The sequence below is a fragment of the Miscanthus floridulus genome, chromosome 11 (assembly GCF_019320115.1).
Source record: "Miscanthus floridulus cultivar M001 chromosome 11, ASM1932011v1, whole genome shotgun sequence".
Classification (NCBI taxonomy): Eukaryota; Viridiplantae; Streptophyta; class Magnoliopsida; order Poales; family Poaceae; genus Miscanthus; species Miscanthus floridulus.
Window position 1 is genome coordinate 64675696 of NC_089590.1, and position 27026 is coordinate 64702721.

The 27026-nt window shown below is 45.9% G+C and overlaps 2 protein-coding genes across 2 annotated transcripts; both read right to left on the minus strand.

Moving 5' to 3' along the window:
- Positions 1-7042: 7042 nt before the first annotated feature.
- On the minus strand, positions 7043-16257 carry LOC136493270 (DEAD-box ATP-dependent RNA helicase 6-like). Its single transcript, XM_066489336.1, has 10 exons — positions 15623-16257; positions 14559-14619; positions 11811-12045; positions 11474-11712; positions 9956-10207; positions 9691-9871; positions 8518-8606; positions 8166-8239; positions 7929-8080; positions 7043-7607 (listed from the first exon to the last, which is right to left on the minus strand). The coding sequence occupies exons 1-9, from the start codon at positions 15931-15933 to the stop codon at positions 8002-8004; spliced, it is 1521 nt and encodes a 506-aa protein (XP_066345433.1). The 5' UTR covers positions 15934-16257; the 3' UTR covers positions 7043-7607; positions 7929-8001.
- Positions 16258-18326: 2069 nt separating this feature from the next.
- Positions 18327-21044, minus strand: LOC136494278 (transcription factor LAF1-like). The gene is made up of 3 exons (XM_066490449.1): positions 20690-21044; positions 20202-20331; positions 18327-19151 (listed from the first exon to the last, which is right to left on the minus strand). Exons 1-3 carry the CDS (start codon positions 20823-20825, stop codon positions 18539-18541), a joined length of 879 nt encoding a protein of 292 aa, XP_066346546.1. The 5' UTR covers positions 20826-21044; the 3' UTR covers positions 18327-18538.
- Between the last annotated feature and the right edge of the window lie 5982 nt (positions 21045-27026).

Here is a 27026-nt window from a genome sequence, read left to right on the forward strand (position 1 = left end):
TTGACCGGTAGTTGTTGTGCTCAATTACTTTGGATGAAGGCTACCTTGAGTGACTTTAGAATCAAGTTCAAGCAAGTGCCATTGTTATGTGATAATGAAAGTGCCATAAAGCTCACCAACAACCCGGTTCAACACTCAAGAACAAAGCATATAGATATCCGTCATCACTTCATAAGAGATCACCAATAAAAAGGGGACATTTGCATAGAGAGTGTGGGCACCGAAGATCAACTTGCCGACATATTCACCAAGCCACTTGATGAGAAGAGGTTTTGTAAGCTAAGGAATGAATTGAACATACTTGACTTCTCCAATATGTGTTGATGCACCTCCACTTATATGGCATGCCTCTCCTTCGAGCAATCCAAGGTAAAAATTGATTGGCATGGCATACATCCTTGCTAAGGACATGATTAGTGCATCTAGACATATTTCACATTTGAATAGGCTCATTCATGAAAATCAAATAAATTTGATGCTTATATGTTTGAAATGATCTAGTGGTAGCATATGACATGTTTGTGGGCTTGTAAACCTAGTGTTTGATTTAGAAAATGAGCTATAAGTGTTTAACTCAACATGGTACAAGATAACCCTTATTTGAAGGTGTGAAGAAACTTGTCCTTGGATCAAACTGAGTTAAATATCTTTTGCAAGTAATCTAGATTGAACCAAATTAAGAAATTGATCCTTATCTCACATGGTTTCACCCCAACATATCTATAATTTGAGCTTACCTTTTGTGCTAATTGTTGACAAAGGGGGAGAGACATAAAGATATGATAAAGGAAAGGGATCAATTAAAATTTTGAGCACACAAGTAGGGGGAGCAAGCTTATAAACTTGTATGTTGCATTTTAATGTGCATTTCATATGTTTGTTTGCATAGCACAAGTTTTAAATTTCAATATCTATGCTTGTATGGTGTATGCTAGCTATAGGTTTGAGTGATAAAATGAAAAACTAGCATGCATAGGCTAAGTAACTAGACTCATGCTCACATTATACTAGACCCTTACTTTTAATGTTGATCTCATAGGGTATTCTAGTTTTTGTGCATATCTAGTTACTAATGGTGCTAATATATTGGTGCACTCCGTTTGGTATCACGGTTCAAAGGTCCATCTCTTATACCTTAGCATCATTTGGTAGAAATTAACTCCTATATTTCCTATCTAAGCATATGTGTAAGCTACAATCCAAACTCTCGGCACATATGTAGGGGGAGCAATTACTACCATTTGGAGTTCATGAAACTTGTCCATACTCTTTTACACATGGTAGATATGCTTGGGCAAGCAACGTAAATTCAATTAAATCTCAATTCATATCTTTGTGAAAGGGTTGTCATCAATTACCAAAAAGGAAGAGATTGAAAGCTCTAGTTTGGTTTTGGTTAATTAATGAAACCCTAAGTGCTAACATAGTTTATCAAAGTGATTATGAGATAGGTAGCACTACTCCAAGTGATGAAGCAATGGCGAAGATCATGACAATGGTGATGGTCAAATGCTTAAACTTGGAAAAGAAGAAAAAGAAGAACAAAAGGCTCAAGACAAAGGTAAAATTGTAGGAGCCATTTTATTTCAGTGATCAAGACACTTAGCGAGTGTGATCACATTTAGGATAGATAGCCATACTATTAAGAGGAGTGAAACTCATATCGAAATGCGGTTATCAAAGTGCCACTAGATGCTCTAATTCATTGCATGTGCATTTAGGATCTAGTGGAGTACTAACACCCTTGAAAATGTTTGTGAAAATTTGCTAACACATGTGCACATGGTGATACACTTGGTGGTTAGCACATTTAAGTAAGGGTGAAGAAGATAGAGTTAAAAATGAGTTAGTCGCGCTGATTACAGAGCTACCGGACGCGTCCGGTATGGTGACCGGACACGTCCGGTATTTGGCGACGTACTCAGCGACCGGACGCGTTCGGTGTGAATCAAAAAAAGGTAGTGTTCGGCAGAGCAGTCGATCGGACGCTGACAGCGTCTGGTTCGGTATGACCGGACGCGTTCGGTCGTTGGTGGGTGCTTACTGTACTTGATCGGACGCTGAGGCTCAGCGTTCGGTCAGTTTCTTCCAAACACGTCCGGTCAGCCTTGGTGACTTTCTGGACTTGACCGGACTCGGCGGCTTAGCGTCCGGTCAATTGTGTTTGAGCGTCTGGTCATCGGCGAATGGGCAGCAACGGCTAGGCTGGTTTGAACTGGACACGTGGCAGTCTAGGAGCTACCGGACACGTCCGGTAGGCTGACCGGACACGTCCGGTATTCACGACCGGAGCGTCCGGTGCTGTGTCCGGTGCACTCTGACCGGAGCATGCGCAGTCAGCAAAATATTTGAGCCAACGGCTCTATTTTGTGGGGGGCTTCTATTTAAGCCCCATGGCCGGCTCAAGCTCACTCTCTTACACATTTTCATTGACATAGTAATCTTATGAGCTTAGCCAAAGCCCTCCCACTCATCTCCATCATTGATTCATCATCTTTGTGAGATTGGGAGAGAATCCAAGTGCATTGCTTGAGTGATTGCATCTAGAGGCACTTGGTATTCATGTTGCGCTGCGGATTTCGCTTGTTACTCTTGGTGGTTGCCACCACCTAGATGGCTTGGTGCAGCGGTGGAGGATCGGCACGAGTTGGTGATTGTTCGTGCCCATCTCCGATGATTGTGAGGGGAGTTGTACCTTCTCCGGCGGAGCGTCAAAAGGTAACTCTAGTAAATTGCTTGTGTCATTGAGTTACCTCACTTGTGGGTAGGTTCTTGTTGTGTCCTATCGTGTGGACGAGGTTTGTGAAACACCTCTTAGCCGCTGAACCACCAAGTGTTGGTCGACACAACGGGGACGTAGCGTGTTGGCAAGCACATGAACCTCGAGAGAAAATCGGTTGTCTCTTGCCCATTTGGTATTATCCCGGTGATTGGTTTATCCCTCTACACGTCGGTATAATCACCCTACTCACTCTCTTACATTCTTGCAAACTAGTTGTAGCAAGCTCTTTAGTGTAATTAGAATTGAGAGCTTGCTTTCATATTTAAGTTTGCTTAGTGAAGCTCTTTAGAGTAGAAAGATTGAGAGCTCTTAGTGAGTAGTATCATAGCAAATTGTGTGTCTAGTTATCACTACAACTAAAATTATTGGATAGGTGGCTTGCAACCCTTGAGCTAGAGCAAGTTTGCATTTCGCTATTTGTCATACTAATCAAATTGCTCTAGTTGATTTGTAGATTTTTAAATAGGCTATTCACCCCCTCTAGCCATATTAGGACCTTTTAGCTATTCCGTGCTGCCCCCTCCATCATCCCCTTCCTCCACCTCGACCACCTCTGCTCCTCGGTTGATGAGATCTGCAGCGCGGCCTAGGTGACGACGTCGGCACGACATGGCACGGCTAAGAGGCCGTAGTGCCGTGCCTGGGCCGAGATGGCGACACGGTGGTACTATCAGGCATGCCACAACTAAGCTGTCCTGGCGCATAGTGTCATGCCTGTTCGTGTCGTGCCTGATCGTGCTCGTGCCCGTACTGTGCGGCCCGGTTGGCCACTATAGTTAAACCGTTATAATTTGATAATTATAGATTTGCCATGTGCCTGACACTTGATTAAGCATTAGTCATCTTCAACCTTGAGCCACCTACCGCCATCCTCCATCTCTCCCAGGCTCCCCCGTCTACCGCCAGCCTCCTCCTCTCCCACGCTACCCCGCTTATCACCGGCCTCCTCTTGTCCTCGGCAGCGTCCTTGCTGATAGGTCCGCCTCCACTGCCCCTCGCCGCGCTAAACTCAGAGGCGGAGCTAAAGCTCACCGCGCCCTTGCCCCCACCTACCGCCAGCCTCCTCCAGTCCTTGGCGGCGTCCCCGCCGACGGATCCGTCTCCGCTGCTCCCCGTTGCGCTAAACTCAGAGCCAGCGATGCGATGAAGCTCACCGTGCTGTCGCCCCTGCCACGACTCTTGCTATCCAGTTGTCTAGCCCCGCTCGCTCGCCGGCGGCCAATAACCCACCACCACTACCGTGCCTACCTGCCTCCCTAAGCCCTTCCTTTCTAAGCCCATAGCCATTGGAACTCAGGACAGTGGCGGACCCAAGATTTCAAACTTGGGTATGCCCAAGCCCCAAGCTAAAGAAAATATATTACAAATTGAGCCAAGATCAAAGAAGAACTTGAGTTGTTGCCTTAGAATTTGGTTAACAAAGATACCGAATCAAGATCTGTCTGCACTTCCAAACGCCTCCAGTGGTGTGCGCCTGTGCTGGTGACCAGCGTGCCCTCCTACCCGCTGGTATCTAGCGGGGTGTGAGGCGACCCACGGTTGAACTATGCCTACCTGCTTGCCGAGTGCTCGAGCCGCAATAGTGGTACATCCACGGCAACACTGTGCGTCTTAGGGCAACACCGCGCTGGGGTTTTAAGGTAGTCATGGGGGTGGTCGTCATCTTTGCTTGGCAGGCGCTAGGATTTCATCTCGTGGTAGCATCCATTGGGCTCATGGCTGTTACGCTCTGCCTCGCCAGTTGCTAGACCGAGGGTGGAGAATGGACTAGAATCAATCTGGCTGTTTTTGATAAATAAAATGAAGAGAACTACAATATTAAAGCTTAACTATATCATACATATGTGTATACTTATATCTACTAATTTTTGGAGCAAAATGTTGGGTATGCCCGGGAATACCCGGGCACAACACCAGGTCCGCCCATGACTCAGGAGGAAGATGAATAGGGTCCCCTAAAGGAGGAAGATAAACAGTGTCGTCTGAAGAAGGAAGATGAACCCATTAATTTCTGATCGGACGCCCAAGCACATCGACTAACGAGAATGCAAATTAGCAGGAGCATGCATACGAGTAATTCTGATTTCTATAATATACATATTTAATATTGGTGTTATTTAAAAAAATTCAAAAAAGCTTAACCATTGCATTTTTTGGACGGAAGTACTAATAGTACCCGTGAGTAGTGACGGTTACCGTTTGGAAATGTAGGAACTTCACTGGGGGCAATTCGGTTTCGAAACGGATCTGAACTTATCGGCCGGCTTATCAGTTCTCTCACAATAAAACAGTTTTGGTCGGCTTTAATACCAGTCAAACAATGTCATCTGTCCGACGAGGCTCCGGGCTGTAGAAGTCGGTGTACAGCTACGGATGACGGGAAAAAAGAAGGACCAGAAAAAAAGGATCACCGGCCGGCTATTTGTTTCGTAGGAGTAAATAGATTGATCCACAGGCCACAGCAGATGCGCTGGTACAGGAGCTGCACAGCAGCAACGCAACGCACAGGGTCAGACGTCAGAGATGGGCGGGACTGCACTGTGCACTGCAGCTAAATTTTAATAGTTGGGGGAGGAAGAGGAAGGCCGGCCGATCCGCCCGGCCCGCCGATGGGACCGAGACGTGAAGCGGAGGTTGCCACCATAAATGAGCTCTTGCCCTCTGCCACTGCCACTGCCACTGCCACACGGGTGCGGCTCGGACTTTGGCGCGGCCGGGCGCCAGGCGGTGGCGGAAGCGGAGTGGGCCGGCGAAAGGGCAGCCCGGCAGGGCGTCGCAGCGGGGGCGGACGAAATAAATGCAGCTGGCGGGGCGGGGCGGCGGGGGCCGGGCGGCCGGGCGAGGGGGTGAGAGCTGACTGGCCTGGGCGTTTTACTGCTGCTGGGCTGGCACGGCCGCCGCGGCAGGTGACGTGCCGTGGCCCCGTGGCGTGGCGGTGGTGGCAGCAGCAGCAGAAGCAGGGGCAAGGAGATGTCCTGGTTAAACGATGGTAGAAGCCGCACGGCAGGCGTCCTGGTTAAACGGGACAGGGAGTCGTGGCCGCTTGACCGGGTCGGTGTTGTCAAAGCCAGCCTGACATGCCGAGTGCTACGGGCGTTTCGTCTTTTGTCTTGTCTGCTGACTGCTGCCAACTGGCAACTGCCGCCCCGTTTCGTCATCCACCCATGAGAGGTGTGCTGGCTGGCGCCGGCGCGTGTGCTTGGCTTACGGCAACGCAAACGCATGGCAAAAGTTATGAGAAGCTGATGGAACAGGATCATGTTTGATCTCTTCGCTTCGTGGCATGCCGCATGCCCTCCGCAGTGCGTGCTCTGTGCTCAGGAAGTCAGGAGTCGCACGTCCTCTTCTTCCAAATTGTTACTAGGATCAGGCTTTGTCGCTCTTGGAAGGTTGGACTAATTCTTCTTAAATGGGAATTTTATCTGTCTTACAATAAATCAGTAATATGCTACTAGTACTAAGTTAAAGAAACAGTTATTTCCGTGAACAAGAGAGCCGGATCAACCAGAGCCAAATGAATGTGTATGTTCCTACAGCCTGTTCGGTTGACTGGTTCGTATCGTTGCTGGTTCGTGAAGAAGTACTACTGGCTTTGTGTGAGAGAAAAATAATGTTCCAACTGAAAATTTACGATCGTTTACGATAAGCCACGGCCAAACGAACGGGCTGCTAGTTGTTTTGGTCTGGCTTTATTTAAATCTTTGTCAAAGCCCAAGGAGCTGTACAAAGAAACATGTAGGTATTTCACAAAAACTAAAATAATTCCTTCTGTTTGTATGGGGTCAAAGCCCAAGGAGCTGTACAAAGAAACATGTAGGTATTTCACAAAAAATAAAATAATTCATTCTGTTTGTATGGGAAATTAAACTGGAAATCGTATTCCAGGCAGCAACAGTGCTACCCTCGTTCCTGTTTGGATACAAAGTATTTTTTGGAGTTTTAGAAAAATACCATGGTTCTGTGAAATACTTTAGTTTTAGAATGCCATGAAGTATTTAGGTGCAATAAACTTTATGGTTTCAGTACCATAGTATTGCTGAAACTACGATCTTTTTAGAGTTTTAAAAACTCCACTCAAGACATTTTTTTTTCTAAACCATGGTTTTGCACATCAATGGTTCTGAAACTATAATTTCTAGATACTATGGTTTTTTAATACTACAGCATCCAAACAAGGCCTTAGATGCAGAAATCCAAACATCTATTATTAGTGCGTATCATCAAGAGGAGAAGACATAATAAGTACCTGTTCAAATCAAATGCAAGACATGAATAGTACTTGTCTGGTGCGACCTTTTCATCCCAAAAGAGGAAAGTAGAGAATCAGGTTTCGACTAGAATCACAACAGCAAAAGATGATACATATGAAAGAAGGGAAACGAAATTCTGATCTGGGTAAACAAGCTCTAGCAGGCCCAAACTAGACAACAACGGAATGCGATATCAGCATCGGAACGGAAATGATGATTCAAATACAAAATACTAAAGATGTAAGTCTAATCGAGCACCCTGGATACAGAGCTTGACACAAATGACATGGCCAAGGGGCACTGCACAGCCCACAGGTGAAAGATCCGTTTGTTTGCACCAAGCTCACAATGCAGAAGGTATCAGGGTTAAAATGTCCTGTTGTAAATGCCAGTTGTCGAACACATATCTGGCAAGCTTGGGGGGAAACAGCCTGGGGGCAGACCGCTTTAACTGGATGGACCATACGCATCACCGAGTGCGAATTTTGATGATCTTGGCTACATGTCACTTAGTTACTGAGTGCCCCTCACAACTATGGGTTAAAAACACACCACATGATATAACAGAATGAAGCCTGCAGCATGAATAGAAACTGAGTCAACCAGACATCCAGATAGATACAGCTTTGGAAAAACTTTGCACGACACTGAAGGCATTTTTTTCCTGTTGGCCAATGCTAGGCTTAATCTGTTATATAAAATTTGGGGTAGGTGAAAATTCATGACACCACCAAATCATACAAACTGCTACTGTCCAACAAATAAAATCTTTGAGCATTGAAATGCCAAGGTTGTGAAAAGTTTGGAGAAGTCCAAGGTTGGATGAAAACTAACACCGCCATCAACTGTAACTAGCTCCAATTTTTCTTATAAGACTAAAAATGTAGCGTTCATACCTGGTGAGCCGGTATTTACACAAGTTGTCTTATTCCTTCAAGAGAGTGGCTACAAGATCACTCTCTCATATCACTACTGGCAGTATATAGCCCGGTCTATCTGAGGAGGTATTGGTTTTATCTCTGTTCCAAGTTCTTGCTCAATCCGATACCTGTAACCAACAGGAAAAAGAATTATGTTATAGCAGGAAAAAAGAGAGAAAAGACAACATCTGCAACAGTCATCAGAATGCATACAAGTTAAAGCGATCCTCATAGGTGATCAAATTCACAGCCAGACCAAGGTGGCCAAACCTCCCAGATCTACCAACCTGTAAGAGAATAAACCGTCAAGACAAAGAAGCGAATCAAGTAATCAACATACGGTACCATGCTAATTTGCTCATTCATTATGGCTAAGGAAAAGCAGAAAAGATGATAACAAGGATAATATTAATACAGTTGTACCAGATGACATGTATTTTCTCTATACTATTTCCAATCAAATGTCTACAGTAGAGTATTATTTCTCCGATACTGAAATGCATCATTGGAATAAAGAATTACAATGTGAACATCAAACTCAAATCTCAATGTTTTCAATGCATACCCTGTGAAGATATGTCTCTGCATTCTTCGGGAAATCAAAGTTGATTACAACATTGACAGCTTGGATATCTATTCCCCTTGTAAAAAGATCTGCAAAGGGAAAGAAAAAATGTTAGAACCAGAGGTCAAACAACAATCCACTTCTAAAATGGAAAAATACGTTCATCAGCGAACTAACAGCCTTTGGTGCCAACGTGTCATTGAGAGCAAGATATTCTGTCAGGCTAACCTTTTGCAGGCAATTAAGAAAAATAATTGATCTGTTCTCCCATTTAAAGTTTTATTAGGAGCAAAATTACTCTTTCTTTCGGGCTACAAGATTTCAAGACAACTATACCTCTCTAAGAGCACACATATCACAATATTGGGGTATCAAAATGAGGTAACAATGACAAAATTTAGAGTGTTCGTTTTGTGTTTAGGATTTACTATTTAGAGTCCACAAGCATTTCATCTCTTCATCTGTGGTATCCATATGATGACATGAATGAACTGCCCTTCTGTATAGTAAACAATTTTAGGTAAAATGACAGGTACTAAAAAAATGCCAGATCAGACAAGTAACTAACAGCATCTCTCTCCCTTTTTTTGCTGGAAAAATACTCTCTCCTCTCTTTTTGTGAGGCTGAAACTTAACCTTAATACCAACGCAAAACAGAGCTACAAGCAAACATCCAAATATATCCTGGAATTCCGTTTGTTCAAAGGAGGTGAACAGTGCCCAACTCAGGGTCTAAGGAGGTTGGTTTGCCCAAATGTCTTTGGACTTGTCAAGAAAGCTAATTTATATACTGAGTTATTGTAAGATGACGCAAAACAGGCTACATATGTAAAGAACATGGAAGAAATGTCCTCCATATACTAATAATCATTTTACACTACTAAGTTCCAAACAGGTAGTTATTAAAGAAGAACTAAGCAAAGACATGCTAGCTAAGATAAGCGAAGGCATGCTAGCTAAGATATAACCTCCATTGTTGAAAAGCAACAACACAGAAGTAATAGTTTAATTGCAGTAAGGAATGGGGACAAACTATCCATAGTTACAGGTAAGGTAGAGCTTATGAGTACAGAAAGGTAATATTTAATTGCCAAAAAATATTTCCATTCAATCAAAAAAGAAAGGAAGAAAACAAAAAATAAAGCCAGAGCCTAGAAAAGGAAAGTCCGATACCTGTACACACAAGGTTCCTGCATGCACCGTTGCGGAAATCATGAAAAACCCTATTGCGATGATCTTGAAGCATTTTAGCATGGATGTAGAAGCAAGAGTAGCCAAGCTCGGTGATCTTCTTTGCCAAAAGTTCAACACGATTTACAGAGTTGCAGAATATTATTGATTGGTTAATTTGCAGCTGTATGGAAAAGAGTGATATGCATCAGTTACATATCAATGTATTCCACGTGACAATAGAGGTGAATACAAGGGGGAAATAAACCTTGGAAAAGAGAGTATTAAGACAATGAACTTTCTGCCTTTCTTCAACAAAAGCATAAAACTGAGTAATTCCCTTAAGCGTAAGTTCATCCATAAGGTTTATAACATAAGGTTTAGGAAGATATTTGTCCTTGAATTCCTTGATGGTCACAGGGAATGTTGCTGAGAACATCAAAATCTGTCGATTCGATGGGAGGTATCGAATCAACTGCTCAATAGAAGGTTGGAACTCAGGAGAAAGAAGCTTGTCCGCCTACAAGGAAAAAAGTGGCTGTAAGTGCCTATCTAATGAGAAATCTTTCACCACAGCACCAATTCAAACTTTAACTTTCTAATATTATCCTCTCTTTTTTCTTCACAGACCCATAGGGCTTCAAGTCTGCATTGCAGAACTTAATTTTCATATATATAATACATAATGATCCATGCAGACGTAGTCCACGTAATCAGATTTGAACATTTTTTGTTGTCGTCCTAGAATCATAATAGAGTAACTATTGATGCTTTGCCCCAATAGGAATAACAGAGACATAAAAGACATATTTTGTTCCACTTAGTCTCAAATAGAAAAGCAAATCATTACATGGCCAGGCAAACTGAGAACTGTAAGACATAATCTGCTGCTCCCCAAATCTCTGTTTGCTGCAGATTAGGAGTTGGAGCTGGTCAGCTCGGCCTGTCCACTCTCTACTGCTGTAGCTAGTAAGGCAATAGGCCATCTAGTACATGTAGTTGGTAGCAAATACATCAGCCATGTCTTGGTAGTGGGCTGATCTAAGCAATGTACTGCTAGTACTAGGTGTAGATGGGGCTGTACTCAGCCATACTCTTGTGTACCTTATAGTTGGTACAATAGTTGTATATATACTACCTCAATAAAGGGTGTACCCAGTGCAGAGAGCTCCCGCTCTGTGCGGGGTCTGGGGAAGGGTGTTAGTGGCAAGCCTTACCCTCGCCTGTGCAATGCGAGGAGACCGCGACTCAAACTCGGGACCTTCCGGTCACAGGCGGTAAGACTCTACCGCTTGCACCAGGCCCGCCCTTCAATATACTACCTCAATGTAATTGGAAAAAGTAGTTCAGTTGCCACATTCAGGGTTCAGAGCTGCTGCTGCTGCTCGTGCAGTGTATGTGTGAGTGCTGAGCTCAACTCCTTCTACCTCTAGCCAAAGTGAGTGTGTGGGTGTGCTGGTAAGCTAGCTGCTTACCTGTGCAGGGATCCCAGGGACCAACAAGAACAAGGTTAAGAAGGGAAATGAAACTGCCAGGAGTAGTGTGAATAAATCTCATCAGTCAAAAAAAAAGTGTAAATGCATTCCTTTTTGTCATTGTTTAATAATACTTCCTTCCATAGATAGTGTTTTCTTTTTGTCTTTGATTTGTACGTCCTTTCTTAGATATAGATAATAAGCATAATTATTGGACACGTGACCATAAAAATACTTCAGCAAGGATGTTGAAAAATGCAAGTCTGTTTGTTTGAAAACATAAGTAACCCGCATGATAACAAATGTAATACCTCATCCATTATAAGCATTGAACACTCTTTCAGAATGCAAATGCCTTTCTTTGTAAGGTCCAAAATGCGACCAGGTGTCCCAACAATTAAATGAACAGGTTGATAAAGCCGAATGATATCATCCTTTAGGCTGGTTCCGCCAGTAGTGACCATAACTTCAATTTTTAGGTGTTTCCCAAGTTCTTTGCAGACTTGCGAAGTTTGCAAAGCCAATTCCCTTGTAGGGACCAATATGACGACTGAATAACAAAATACAAGAAAAAAGAAGTCAGAACTCAAAAGGTCATATTGATCAGGAGTGCCATGCAGAATAATAATATCTTGAATTGAAAAACACCTTGGATAGCATTTTTGTCTTGGTCAATCTTTTCTAGAGCAGGTATACAAAATGCAGCAGTTTTGCCAGTTCCATTTTTTGCTCTTGCAAGAATGTCACTACCAGTTAATGCAATAGGAATGCTTTCTTCTTGGATAGGTGAAGGCCTTTCAAATCCTTTCTCATATATTCCCATAAGTAGTTCACGTTTCAGAAAATAGTCTTCGAATTCATTTCCCTTGGTCGCAGTAACATCCTGCACAAAGATTTTTTTAAAAATAAAATAAAATCACCAATGAGAAAAATACATAGATACATGGCATACAATGATAAAAAAGAACAAAGATCAGACAAACTTGACATTTAACTCAGTCAACAATCTGTTCTTAAAACGGAAAGAAGATTATTAAATTCTGATGGGGTTCCAAATTTGATGGATGTATAATAGTGTAAAGAACGAAGGGCGGGCCTGGTGCAAGCGGTAGAGTCTTACCGCCTGTGACCGGATAATAGTGTAAAGAACGAAGGGCGGGCCTGGTGCAAGCGGTAGAGTCTTACCGCCTGTGACCGGAAGATCCCGGGTTCGAGTCGCGGTCTCCTCGCATTGCACAGGCGAGGGTAAGGCTTGCCACTAATACCCTTCCCCAGACCCCGCACAGAGCGGGAGCTCTCTGCACTGGGTACGCCCTTATAATAGTGTAAAGAACAATAGTCTGTTGAGTATCAACAGCATCAAATACCCTGCTTTCATAGTCCAATATCTAATCTCATAGTACTAACACATCATCACTTGTAATGAACACAACAAAGAATGGATACTATATCTTACTCCAAACATCAAAATTTGCAACGCAAGTACACAAGGCAATGTGTCGCCCCATTGCCTTACGTGCATGCCTCACCCATTCTAGTCTGCTGGCTGATCAATTCCACCATCTCCCGCACGATTCAGCCTTCTCCTGCTCATCAATTCCTAGATTCCATCACCAGCTACTGTCACCCACTCTTTGTGGCTCAATTCCACCATTGGGAGATCACAGGAGGAGGAGGCAGATAAAGAGTAGGGATGCAGGTTTTTGGGTCAACCCAACGACCCATCACCCGATATGTGAAAACCGGTAATTAACCTATAGGGAAAACCCACTGAGTCCTGGTGCCAATGTGGGTTTTTATACTTGGGGTAACTGGGTAACCCAAACGGCCTACAACACCATCGCGTCGGCCCCACTCCCCACAACCACAGCTCCTTCCTCCATCAAGCTTGCCTCGTCACCGCCCTGTCCGGCACTCCTTGCACTGTCAAGCCTGCCTCACCGCCTCCTGCCGGCTGCCGACTATCTTCTGTGCTCTAAAGGCTTCCCGGCCGGCAGCTCCACACACACCGTGGACGACTGACAATTGAGAGCGCGACTGCACAGATCTGGCAGGTGGCCGACCGGGATGGTTGGGTGGTGCTTCGCAGTGTTGGGCTCGCAGATCCTGTGCAGGTTAGCTGCATCCGGGCCAGCGATGGTGCCCTTCCTCCCTCCTAGCTATAGTCTGCTAGTGTGCCCCTCCCATGCCTGCGAATGCGACGAAGTGGCACTGGCATGGGGCTGCTGCGGCGGCGGCGTATGCGGCGGACTCCGGAGACCATGGAACGCGGAGCTGGAGGGTGTGCAAAGGAGCACCTGCGTGAGCGCCTGCTACTTAATATTGCGAGTTGATTCATCTGTTCGCTTCCAACTCTTTTTTCTTCCCTCTCAAATCGTGCAATTCTTATACTAGATTTTGCTTAGTTCTTCAGATTTGGATTGCTTTCCGCCAGGGTTGTGAAGTGTTCCCCTTTCTTGACTAATTATGCCACCATACTTTGTACATAGTTTTGTTAATCAATTTGTATTTGATTGATCCTCAATCCATCCATGATTATTTTGGAGTTGGATGAGACCATGCTGAGACACTGTCTGGCGCCATGCAATATGGTGGCAAGTTCAAGCCAGAGTGGTCAAGGAAGAGCAGAGGACATGGCAAGCGTCTCGACTCACAAGGACGATAACATCTAGAGGCCGTCAGTGCTGGTGTTTTTAGGTCAACCCAGAACCCAAAGACCCAAAAGTTGTAACTGATTGGATCGACCCAAAACCCAACACAGAAGACTGGCTGGGTAGAATGGGTCACCGTCTGGGCTGACCCATTGCGACCCCACCTTCAAGGGTAGAGAGGAGGCACCAGTGGGTGCTGTGGATTGGTTGACATGGGAGGTAGCTGCTGCTGTTGGAGCTCTCAGAAGGCATGCACAAGCTTGAGAGGGTGCTATGCACACGAGGGACAGGCGGCAGCTGATACACGAACTCCAGAGGCACAAGAGGATATTGCAACTAGGGCTCGCAATGGGTTATGCGCTGCTAGGCCTTGTATTGGGCTTTAATTGGCTAATGGTCTGTAGCTGACTAACTAGTAATAGCTCACGTACATTCCCATTTTTTACTTCTCTTATTCGATGCATGTGTGTAAGGTGTTGCCTCATCTCACGCCTTAGAGCTAAAACCGTGACACGTACCGGGGTCACCACACCTCGCCTTGCTACATTAAGAGTTAAGAACCATGTTTGCAATAACTAAACTGTAACTTTATAAGTTTTTCATGATCGGAAACAGAAACCCCATGAGAAGACATAAATTATTTTCAAAAATAAGTAGATTGCTATCTACATCAATAAATGTACCGGTCCATAGCAGTTATTACTATCTAGTACTGACATGGAGAGAGGGGAGTTCTAAAGTGTACCTCTGTCCTGTAGCGAGTATCTGGAGGTGGAAGCTTCAGTTGGGCCTTCCAATCTTGTGAACTGCAAAAGGATAAAATTTGAGGTCTGGTCTGTATCTATAGCACATAGCCACATACCACGAAGGTCCAAGAAGAATTGAACTGCACATGTCCCTAATTCAAGAAACATTTTGCCATACAAATCCAAGAAGCGGAAGCACATCCAGAGGATATACTTGCCCTTTCAACTATAACTACTACATCACAAGGCATTTTCAAAAGGAAACAACTAAATCATATAATGTACTGATCCCACCTACTTTTAGCAACGATGTAACAAAACCATTTCTATGTAGTGGCATATAAAAAACTTCCCAACTACTAACTCATGTCAGAAGGGTGGACCTGGCACAGTGGTAGACTCTCTACACTTGTGAACTGGAAGCAGTGTTCCCCTGAATTGCGGTTTAGTAACCCGTTTAATTGGCTAAACAATAAGTGACTGTCTCTTTAACTTTTACTGTTTCGGTGAACACTGCCAGTGGTCCAGGGTTCGAATCAGCCACCTTGCAAAATAAGCAAGGATAAGGCTGGCTCGAAATTCCCTTCCCCAAACCCCACCCCTTGTGTGGGAGCATTTCGGCAGTGCATACACTTTTACTGTCTCAAGCAACTGCGGTGACCCTACATACATTTAAGCAAACTAAACTGGAAAGAATAAGAATCATGCTTTCCTATGAACAAAGCTCACATCTACATGTTTCTCCAAAATATAAACAACAGCATGCTCCATCAATTGTGCCACAGTACGCAATCTTATTGACAAAATTACTTCATAAGAAGCAATCTCTGGATTATTTGACAAATGATGTTGTGTTTGATACGCTTCCACAAAACTTGTGATCAGACGCTATAATTCCCCTGTCTAGCACCATAAGTTGACTACAAACACTGAGCGCTCTACCACAAAAACCGAATGGTATAATTCCGCCACCTAACCAAATTTCAAGTCCATAAATCACACAAATATGAACCTTATGTATCGATATTAAATAAGTTGCAGACATTTCACGTGCTTCTATCACCTTGAATCGATGTTGTCGGCGGCAGGCGGCGCCCTCTGTGCGCTGGCTCCTACGGCCTCGCCAGCGATCTGGTTGCGCCGAAGCCACTGCTGCTGCTGCTGCTGGTTGTGGTGCTGCGGCTGCGGCTGACGCTGCACGAACTGCTGGTGGTGCGCCTGCGACGGTGGCCGCGGCTGCTGGTGGTGATGCTGCTGCGGCGGCTGTTGGTGGTGATGCTGATGCTGCGGTGGCGGTGGACCGCGGCCGTAGTAGTTAGGGTTCCCGCCGCGGCCGTTTCCCATGCCGGGAGGGTACCTGGCCCGCGGATCCATCGCAACGAGAAGCGCTCAAATCGAGGAGAAATCAGGCCAGCGGGTAGATCCCACCCGAGGACGACGACTCGGCAGGAGGAATCAGGTGTTGGATGCTCGAATTTGGAAAAAAAAAATCTGGGGCGGTTTCCGTGGTGTTTCCCTGTTTTGGCGAATTCGTGGGTAGGGGAGGGCCGGTGGGAGGATTCGGATGAAGCGTCGCGCCGTCGCTGGCTCGCGACGAACTTGAGCTAGACGACAGGCTAGGGCAACGGCGAACTTGGGACGACAGAGTTGGAATTACAAAATGGCCCTTCTTCCCCTGCACGTACGGTTTTTTTTTCCTCTGCTTTTGCCTATGTCCCGAAGTTGCAGCGCAACAAAATTCATAACCCGTGAATTTGAGGCTGTGTTTAGCTGTAGGAAGTTGCAATTTGGGGCTACTGTAGCATGTGTCGTTTTTATTTGGTACATAGTATTCAAATATGGATTAATTAGGCTCAAAACGTTCGTCTTGTAATTTTCCACAAAACTGTGCAATTAATTTTTTTATCTACATTTAATGTTCCATGCATGGGCCGCAAACATTCGATGTGACAGGTACTATAGCACTTTTTGGGATGTTGCGTAGAAACTAAACAAGGGCTGTATGAAGTCTCGTTCGTGGGTGTGTTTGGTTCCGTGGATGTGTACGATGGGACATGAATATTTATAGATACAGGATGTTTGGTTGAGTAGAAAAGGCTGAATCTGGATAGCCATAATAAAGAATATTTTAGGTAAATGTTGGATATTCTGTACCTCAAAAATCTGACGGACGAGAATATCCACATGTTGATTAGTGCATATTTTGTGTGATAATTAGAGTAATATAGTGCTAATTAACATATTTTATTTTTTATTAATGATTATAACGATAAAATTAGTGTCAACATATTTATTAGGGTATAATTAGTTGTTATTATTTTTAAATAATAGATATAATTAGTCAAGTATTGTCATCCCATGTAATCTCATCTATCTAACCAAACAAAAAAAATGACTCGTCCTATTCATCCAACCAAACTGACAACATGGATATCCATATCCTAAAATCCATGATGGTCATATCATATCCGCCTTGTCCTCAAACTAAACACACCCTATATATCAAACTCAGTTTAATTTTTTCCAATTCTTCTACAATCACTAAAACCACCTGCCCATGAATTGTTGGTGTGTGAATAGAGACAAAATTGATGTTGAAACTTGGAAAAAAATATCAATGCCTTTTGCTTGTGATACGTGCATCCACAGTTGAAACTTTTAAACCTGTCACCAATATCCGTGATGAGTTTAAGGCCTGGTTTAGTTGGCGAAATTTTTGGTGGAATGGTACCGTAGCATTTTCGTTGTTATTTGGTAATTAGTGTCTAATCATAGTCTAATTAGGCTTAAAAGATTCGTCTCGTGAATTTCGTCTAAATTGTGTAATTAATTTTATTTTTTATTTATATTTATTGCTTCATGCATACGTCCAAAGATTCGATGTGACGGAGAATCTCGAAAAATTTTGCAAAATTTTGAAAACTAAACAGCACCTTAATAGATACTTTTGTACAACCGTCACATCAATGTGCTGGTGTATAGTGTGTATAATGTGGCCTAATCATGGGCAGATTTATCAAAAATAGTACCATCTGTGTGTTTTTTACGATGTCATCTGGTTTGCTTACCTAGGGGTCTAAAACCTAAAAAAGTTTTACGAAATCGTATTGTTCTTAGTTTTATAGGATAGGAAAATATTGATCAATCCAATCAGTGCAGTTTGATATTACTAACTCTTAGTCAAATATTATTTCATACATGGAATGGACAAACTTATGAAACAGATGGAGTAAGCAAAAATTTTAGATGACATTGCTTGGTTTGTTGGTTTAGTAATTTTTTTAGTTAGGTCTGGTTTAGTTCATCTCCAAAAGTTTACGCTATATTCTATCGAATGTTTGTACACATGGAGTATTAAATATATATTAAAAAAATAACTAATTGCACAGATTACGACTACTTTGCGAGACGAATCTTTTAAGCCTAATTAGTCCATGATTTGACAATAAAGTGCTACAGTACACATGTGCTAATGACGAATTAATTAGGCTTAATAAATTCGTCTCGTGGTTTACTGACGGATTATGTAATTTGTTTTTTTATTAGTATTCGAACACCCCCATACAACACCCCCAATATGACGCCTGATCTGACACCCAAAACTTTACCCCCTACAACTAAACAGGGCCTTATATTATAGTTGTGCTTTGGTAAGTAAAATTTTATAATTTTTTTAAGTTCCTTACTCTGTGTGACATTGCCGTACAAAAAGCAAGAGTTTATTTTGCCTACTCGTTCAAATCATAAGGTGAAAATTTGGACTTGAAACCATGCAATTCCGACCAACTGAGGTTAGAGCACAGCCGCGTAGTGGACTCGAAAGGAGAATCCTCACACATCTTTACTCAGCTCTGCATATACTACATTTAACTGCACACTGGTATAGCACACAATTTACACTTTGGCCTACGGAAGAAACAGATTCGACACAATGCTTCGCGATGAACCGTTGGAAAGAAGACAACAACACTCTGACGGCCTAGTTGATCCCAAGGAACTCGCTCATGGAGAGCAAATCGCAGAACCCTCCTCCACCCTGCATGTCCAACTGATCCGCCGCCGCGTCGAACTCCCAGCACATGCCGCCGACGCCGAGCCCGTGCAGGGAATCCACGGCGCCGCACGGCCGGTCGACCTGCGCGGACGACCCCTGGTGGCTCAGGCCCTGGGCCGGGCTGAGGCCGCCCACGTCGAAGACCCCGGCGTCCGGACACAGCGCCACCAGGCTGGTCCCGTAGTCCATGTCCAGCCAGTCCGCGAACATGACCTTCGGGAGCACGGGCGCGTGCGGTCGCACGGCGGCGCCCGCGCCCGCGCCCGCAGGCTCGGTGGCGGTGAGGCTGCTGGAGTCATCGGCCGAGGACGACTCGGACCAGTCGGAGTTCGCCGGCCGGCTGACGACGGACCCCTGGCCGTTGTTCTCGCTGGGGTCCGGGCTCCCGTGGACGTCGGAAGGGGCGGGTGTCGCCGGGTCCGCCGCCGCGCCCTTGCCCTGCGCGCCGCCCTCGACACGCTTCTTGAGGTACGAATTCCAGTAGTTCTTCACCTCGTTGTCCGTCCGGCCCGGCAGATGCCGTGCGATCTGAGACCACCTGAGGCACAAGAATTTTCCAGTGTCAGAGAGTCGGTCATAAAAAAAGTTACGTTAATTACTGACAAAAACTACAGCTCGATGAAACTTCTTGTGTCGGCGGGCACGTTTTTGGCATCTCCATCACCAGCGTTTACTCGTGTAGCTTTCTATTATACTACTTTGTAGGGAGAAAAATCCTTGGACATGACGTGTTTCGTAAGAACTATGACACATTGACACCTCTGATTCTTTTTTCTTTTTTTCTTTGGGGTAGTAGGATACTAGTAGGATTATATATAAAATTACGAATCAGTTCAATACAGCACCACTTGCCGTGAGTACTAACATGCTTACAGGTCTTCGTTCATATCGTCAAACTAAATGGTTTTATATTTATATACCATAATATAAACCAGTTGGGCTCGATAGTTGACAGTTGTATTTATAAATCGTTGCGTCAAGAATTTTGTATAGTGTATGTATAAAACCGGAACAAGATAAAGTACAGGGGCAGGAAGCAACTACTGCAGCACCTCCTCCAGAGAGAAAGTAGCAGACACTGCCTTTTCTTGCCCATTTTCTTTTTCTTTAGTTATTCTGTTTTCTCCCCGGGTCTAGAAAGGGACTCACCGTGACTAAGCGCACTTTTTTTTCATTAATTAAACAAATGAAAGAGATGCTAGCTAACAATCATCAATTCGAGCACTGGGAAAAGATGCGATCGAGTATCTCGATAGCCGATATGGAGCGCAGATGTCAGCATCAACTCCACCACTTAAAGCGGTCTCCACGTTAAACATCAGCATTTCTCCTTTTTCTTCGCACTGATTGACACTTTTCTACTCTAAACTAACTGGATTTTCCAGCTTATTAACCACACTGCCAAGCACACACACTAGTAGCAAAGCTAAAGCAGCCAGGTAGAAATGGAAGCTACTAATATCATAATTTAGCTAGCCATTTGGTAACCGAAACCTTACTTGTCAGTAATCGTCTTCTAGCAGTACAAGTGTACTACAGGCTAAAAGGTGAGGTGAAAATAAGCTGAGAAAGTGTGCGCGGTGCTTACTTGTTGCCCAGCTTGGCGTGAAGGCTCATGACGGTCTCCTCTTCCTCCCGGGAGAACATGCCGTGCTTGAGCCCCGGCCTCAGGTAGTTGATCCATCGCAGCCTGCAGCTCTTGCCGTTGCGCTGCAGCCCTGAACGAGTGGCAATTCACACAGAATTCAGCACACGAGCGCCAACAAGGTGCATTTCGCAATCACAAGGGATTCGTTACAACACAAGCATGCAAGAGCACGCGAAATTGAAGAGCTACGACCCTGCTCTGACTCTGAGAGCTGAGCAGCAGACTTTGCTAAAATTGCCCCACCCTTTCCTCTCCCAAAAGCCAGCAAAGGTACATTTGAGAAACACGAGAGGAGGAACAAGCAGCTGCAAAATAGGGCCGTAGCTACCTTGTCGCTGCGAATTCAGAGCTCGGCGCAAATGCAATTCGCTCAACGCCCCTTCGAATTATTCAGGGAGGAATGTGAACTAACGCGTGCGATTTCTTACCAGCCTTGAGGGGCAGAGCGCTCCAGCAGCCGTGGCCGTAGCGGAGGATGTAGTCGCGGAGCTTCTCGTCCTCCTCCGGCGACCACAGGCCCTTGCGGTACTGCACCTTGGGCTTCTGGCATGCCTTGCACCCCATTATCTGCTTGTTGCCAGAGGAGAAATAATGTCGCTGCAGAGGACAGGAGCGGAGAGCTCCGAGCAGGAGGAGGAAGAAGAAAGAAGAAAGGAGCACTAGCTTGGCAAGAGGATTGGGGTGCGCTTGCACTGTGGTGTCGGTCCTGCCTGCGTTGCCGTGCGAGCAGAGAGAGCTAGCTGTGCGCGCGACTTTATAGGGGTGGGAACCAATGATGAGGCTGTTACTCGGAGAGTTGAAAATGGGGGAGCATCTCTCTTGTACAGTTGTACAGTTGAAAATGGGGGAGTTTTTTTTTTTTCTGGAGAGAATAAACTAAAATAAGATGAAACGAGCTGATAACCTACCCGTCGAACAAGGCGCTGATCTCCACAGATTCTTTTTCGAACGCCAGACATCTATTTTATCTTATTACTATTACTAGATATATTACTAGACAGAGACACGTTGATTTCCACCATACACACTAGAAAACAAAAGTTAAACTCCAAAAATTCTCAATATTATGACCTTTATTTAGCAGACTCTTATCATTATCACAAATAATACACAATCAGACTATTTACGTTTTATAAAAAAAATACTTACATCTATCACTATGAAAAATACATATTGCCATATTGGCGATGGTAGATAAACTATAGGTTCATATTAAAATGTTGATAAGAAAATGAAATGATGTAAAACGAGCTTATATAGTTTAGGTTTCAACTGAATACATATTGCAACTAGCAAAGTAAATTACAAAAATTCTAATTAGAGGTCCTAACGGGGCCTCCACGTTAATCCTCACAAGACCCGCTTGAAAAAAATCCTTGAAATTCTTATAAAATCCGCAAATATCCGTCTATTAATTCGTAGACTCTAATCATTGTCGATGATAATAATAGTCATTGGATCTATTCTATTTTATAAATAAAAACCTACCTCTGCGCTTTTGTAAAACAAAATAAAGTAACCCATGGATCTATATTTAAGTTATCCGTGTGTGCTATTAAAAATAGGAATAAATTAAACCTAAATTTACATCTAATTGTCTACATGCTATTATGACATATAATCTATGTAACCCCTTAAAGTTGCTTCTAAAGTACCACTTCTATCATTACTAAAAAAACTAAATATCCCCTCAAATTTACATCTAAGCTATATGCATCTTTTATTACAAAAAGGTTAAATAAACCATTATGCATATATATGTTTCTAGCCCGTACTATTCTAGAATTACATTCTTACTGTGACAGAGGGAGTAACTTTTTATTTGTTAGGGGTATTGAAGAAAAATCAATGCTTATGTCTTCTAGATTCTAGCCCTTGCAAGAGCACAATTCAATGGCGGATGGAGTGGGGCTAGGGCCTGGCACCCCAAACCTCCTGGATGTTCCATAGTTCAATCCTCATCGTTTAGCTAATTTAATGATGCTACTTATTAAAAAGTGTTTTATTTGCTAGCTCTCTCTTTGTGTTAATCTCTAATAACACTTAATATGATTTATGATTAATCTTCATGTTACCTTCGCCCTCTATGTTGTTCTTGTTCTTGTTGTTGTAGTTTTTTTTTGCATGCACAGAGTTCTAGCTAATCTGCACAATACATGCCTGATTAGCTAGTTAATGATGGTAATTAGTGATCTTTTTGTTTGTTCTCCCTTCATACTAATCTCCAATGACATCCTATGATTTAGGATTTGTCGGGGACCTAATACTGGGGTATCCAATGGGGTGAAGCTAATAACCATCAAACGTTGATGCTTCCAAACAGACAAGAACGCAGCTACACTTCTTGCCCGAATGACTGAAGATTGGCCCCGCCTTGCCCGACGTCCCAGGCTGGCTCCGCCTCGCCCGACGTCTGGGGGCCAGCTCCGCCTCGCCCGACGTCCGAGGACAAGCTCCTCCTCGCCCGACGTCTGGGGGCAAGCTCCACCCTGTCCGACGTTCCGGGCTGGCTCCGCCTCGCCCGATGCCTGAGGGCAGGCTCCGCCCCGCCCGATGACCGAGGGCTGGCTCCGCCTCGCCCGACCCCGAAGGGCTAGCTCCGCCTCGCCCGATCCCCGAGAGCTGGCTCCACCTCGCTCGACCCTCAAGGGTTGGACTCCGCCTTGCTCGACGACTGAGGGTTGGCTCCGCCTCGCCCGACGTCTTGGGGCTGGCTCTACCTCGCCCGACGACTGCACCCTACTCCTTCATAATGATGAGCATAGGGTACGATAGGACATTCGAGTCAACCGCAGTACCGGGGACCGTACCCTGCATGCCTGCAGGAAGGTACCGTCAGGATACGACAGGACTGGCGCTTTAAGCCCTTTTCGACCTGACAAGCGTCCGAACAGTGTTGTAGGCGTTGACTTTTGTCCTATAGTGTTGTGGGCACCGCCATCAGCCCTCGGGCGTGGATCCTGACATAAGCATACGACAACCACTACAATCTAAGAGAGAACTCGCATCATCTACAGTGACAGACGAATGGCCACTTCCCCGTCTACTCCCCGTAGGGTCATAGCTCGACACCCTGGCACGCCGCACCATTCGCTGGTATAGGATGGGACGCAACCACTTACTGCACGAGGCCAGAGCATGACCCTATGAGGATCAGCGAACATGCCATCCCTGGCATGGTCTGCCATGTCAGTGGGGCAGGCACAAGGGGAAAGGAAGACCCGACTCCTTCGAAGGACCTTCTCAACCCTCTGGTTTTTTCCTCTTTCTCCTATCTGTAATCCCTGCTCCCCCTTGGTCTATAAAAGAGAGGGCAGGGCACCCCACTAAGGGGACAGATCAATTCCACACACAACACATGGCCAAGCAGCAACCGAGCTCTTGGCATCCTTTTGACCTTTCCATCAGAGACTTGGGATCAGTCCCTCTCTCGACCGTGTGTACCCCCTACTATGAACCTTTTTCGGTACTAATAACACAAGCAGCAGCGAACTAGACATAGGGACATTCTACCCAAACTAGTATAAACCTTGTGTCCTTTAGTACACCATCCGAGCCTAACGCGTAACAAATATAAATTTACTAGTTGGTGTTTGTTTGAAACACCGACGGTTGGCACGCCAGGTAGGGGCCTTTGCGCGTTCCAAATCAGGCCTCGGATGGCTAGCCACGCAATCAGCTAGGTCCCGGGCGCACACGTGCGTTTCGGTGACCTAGACTTCATCGTCACGGTGGGAGGAGAGTTGGCGTTGGCCCACGCCGCTATCTAATCTCTCCCCTCCATCGGCTTCAACTACGGGAGACTTGAGCGCTAGCTCGGTGTCTCCCTTGAACCCCAGCCGTTTAGGGAGGACCCATGCCACCTAACCCTCTCTCTAGAACACTCTGCATGGAGCGCCTCGATAGTGCTTCCGTTTGGTCTCTGCAACGCCGTGGCGACCGTTAGCCACCTTATGGTGCAGTGCAAGATCCCATCCCCCATGAACGACGAGTTCATGGGGATGATCAAAAGCATCGCGGAATCCCTCCATGACCTCCTCATAGAGGAACCAGGGTCAGACTCTGGCTCTAACTCCAGTAGGGAGAGCCATTACCCCTCCCGAGAATGTTTCATGGCAGGTACCCCCGAGGGACACATTGAAAACATCTCCACGGAGAAGGCTATCTCGGCAGGCAACCTCAGCGATAGAACTGAAGGGGAGACAATAGCCCCACCTCACATAGGGGTGGAGCAACTAAGAGCCCAAAGCGAGAGATCGAAGAAGCCATAATCCAGCTTGTGCGGGAATGCACGGAGGTCGATCAGGAGATCGCCGCAGAGACGGTGGGTGCGCACGCGCTAGGGCCCATGATGTGAACCAAAGGATCATCGCCGATGATGAAGCCCTTCCTCGCTTCGCCTGGGTAGGCCAGAACATCACCATCATGACGGCCTTGCTCCATGGCCTTCTAGAGGCCGCGATGCCCGAGGATCGTCAGGCCCACCGTGAGATTCGCACACTGCTCGAGCGTGCGGCAACGCAGCAGGCAGAAAGCTCATTGTGTTGGCGATGCGAGCTCAACACCAGCCAATGCATGCCCTCGGTGCACCCCGCCAGGGATGCATCAGTCCACTAGGCACCACAAGGTGGTAGGCAGCGTGCTACGATCCTGATACATCGACATCTTAGCCGCAATCGCGGCGCACGCTGCACTCTCGACGCCCGCAGATGCACCTATAGGGACCCAAGAGAAGGAGCCCGCCGTGGCTATCATCCTCGTTGCGGCGGACACTATGATAGCGGCGAGGACCGTAGCCTAAGCCCCGACCTACTAGGCCCTCAGTCCTTCGACCGACACATCCTCAACGCTGCTTTCCCACTAAGGTACCGACCACCTACTAATATCCCTAAGTACTCTGGGGAGACAAACCCTGGACTTTGGCTCGAAGACTATTGGCTTGCCTATTAAGCTGGTGGTACGGATAATGATGACTTCATTATCCGCAACCTTCCATGGTTCTTGGCCGATTCGGCATGAGCGTGGTTGGAACACCTATCGTCCAACGCAATCTAGAGTTGGGCGGATTTAAAGGAGATCTTTGTGGAAAACTTCTAGGGCACATACAAAGCCCTAGGAACCCATGGGACCTCAAGAACTACCATCAGAAGGCCGGTGAGACCCTCCGCGGGTACATCCGACGCTTCACCCAATAGTGCAATGAGCTCCCTAACGTCGCCAATGCCGACGTGATAGGAGCCTTCCTGTCTAGGGCGACCTGCGAGTCCTTGGTTCATAAGCTAGGACACAAGGGCCCGCGAACCACCAAGGAACTCCTGGACATCGCCACTAGCCACGCCTTAGAAGAAGAGGCGGTCAGAGCAATCTTCGATCGCCTCGAGGGCAAGGCAAGGTAGGATGAGGGCACCGGTGAAGGCACCTCCAATTGTTTCACCAAAAGGAAGAATAAGAAGCAACGGTGTGAGGACTCACTCGTGGCCGCTGCTGACTATAAGGGTGGTCGGAAGCCCGCGGAGGGCACTCCGAACCACTTCAAAAAATTGCTCAAGGGGCCATGCCTGAACCATGCCTTTCCTGTTAAGCATCTGCTCAAGGACTACAGCCTCATGCGGTGGTTCTTGTTTGGAGGCTCCAACAAAGGGGAGCGGGGGAAGGACCCTGCCCCCACTGCGGATGACGTCGTGGAGAAGGACGACAGCTTTCAGACGTCGAACGACTGCCTTATGATCTTTGGAGGATTAGCAGCCTATGGCTCCAAACGCTGTCAGAAGGTCTCACACCACAAAGTCCACATGGCCCAACCGGCCACACCTGCCTTCCTCCAGAGGTTGGAGTCTACCATAACCTTTGATCGGACCGACCATCCAGATACCGTCCTACACTTGGGGAGATATCCGCTTATGGTCGACCCAATCATCGGCCTAAAGTGACTCACCAAAATACTGATGGACAGAGGCAGCGACCTCAACATCATGTACGCCATGACGCTCGATGAGATGGGCGTCGACCGAACACGCCTCCGCCCAACCCGAGCACCTTTCCACAGCATCATGCTTAGGAAGCAGGCCATGCCACTCGGGTAGATCGATCTGCCCGTTACCTTTAGGGATTAGTTCAATTACTAGACTGAGACCCTCACCTTCGAGGTGGTTGGGTTCCCTGGAACATACCACGCATCCTAGGACGTCCATGCTACACCTTGTTCATAGCCGCCCCCAACTACACATACCTCAAACTAAAGATGCTAGCCCCCCATGGGGTCATCATCGTTGACACCTCCTTCTAGCGCGCCTATGAGTGCGAGGTCAAGTGCTGTGGCCATTCTATAGCAATCGTTGCCTCCGGGGAACTTGCCACCCTCAAAGAGGAGGTAGCCAAAGAGGCGCCCGATGCCAAGAAATCGACCAGGTCGTTCGAGTTGACCAAGGGCTCTTAAAAAATCCTCGTGGATCCTAGCAGCTCCGAGGGCAAAATGGTACGCAATGGTACCACACTTTCCTCCAAATAGGAAAGCGCGCTCGTCGACTTCCTCCATGGCAACAAAGACATCTTTGCGTGGAAACCCTCAGATATGCTAAGCATTCCGAGGGAGGTCACCGAGCATACCTTGAAGATCCATCCAGGCTTCAAGCCGGTGAAGCAACGCCTGCATCGCTTTGATGAGGAGAAGCGCAGGGCCATCGGTGAAGAGATAGCAAAACTATCGGTGGCCGGATTCATTAGGGAAGTATACCATCTAGAGTGGTTAGCTAATCCCGTTCTTGT

Coding starts and splice junctions, on each gene's coding strand:
- LOC136493270 (XM_066489336.1), bottom strand. CDS start 15,933: ATGGATCCGCGGGCCAGGTACCCTCCCGGCATGGGAAACGGCCGCGGC. Junction 11,713..11,810: donor AGACAAAAATGCTATCCAAG/GTGTTTTTCAAT, acceptor TTTGTTATTCAG/TCGTCATATTGGTCCCTACA. Junction 8,607..9,690: donor CAGGAACCTTGTGTGTACAG/GTATCGGACTTT, acceptor TTCCCTTTGCAG/ATCTTTTTACAAGGGGAATA.
- LOC136494278 (XM_066490449.1), bottom strand. CDS start 20,825: ATGGGGTGCAAGGCATGCCAGAAGCCCAAGGTGCAGTACCGCAAGGGC. Junction 20,332..20,689: donor CGCTCTGCCCCTCAAGGCTG/GTAAGAAATCGC, acceptor CCACTCGTTCAG/GGCTGCAGCGCAACGGCAAG. Junction 19,152..20,201: donor CACGCCAAGCTGGGCAACAA/GTAAGCACCGCG, acceptor CTTGTGCCTCAG/GTGGTCTCAGATCGCACGGC.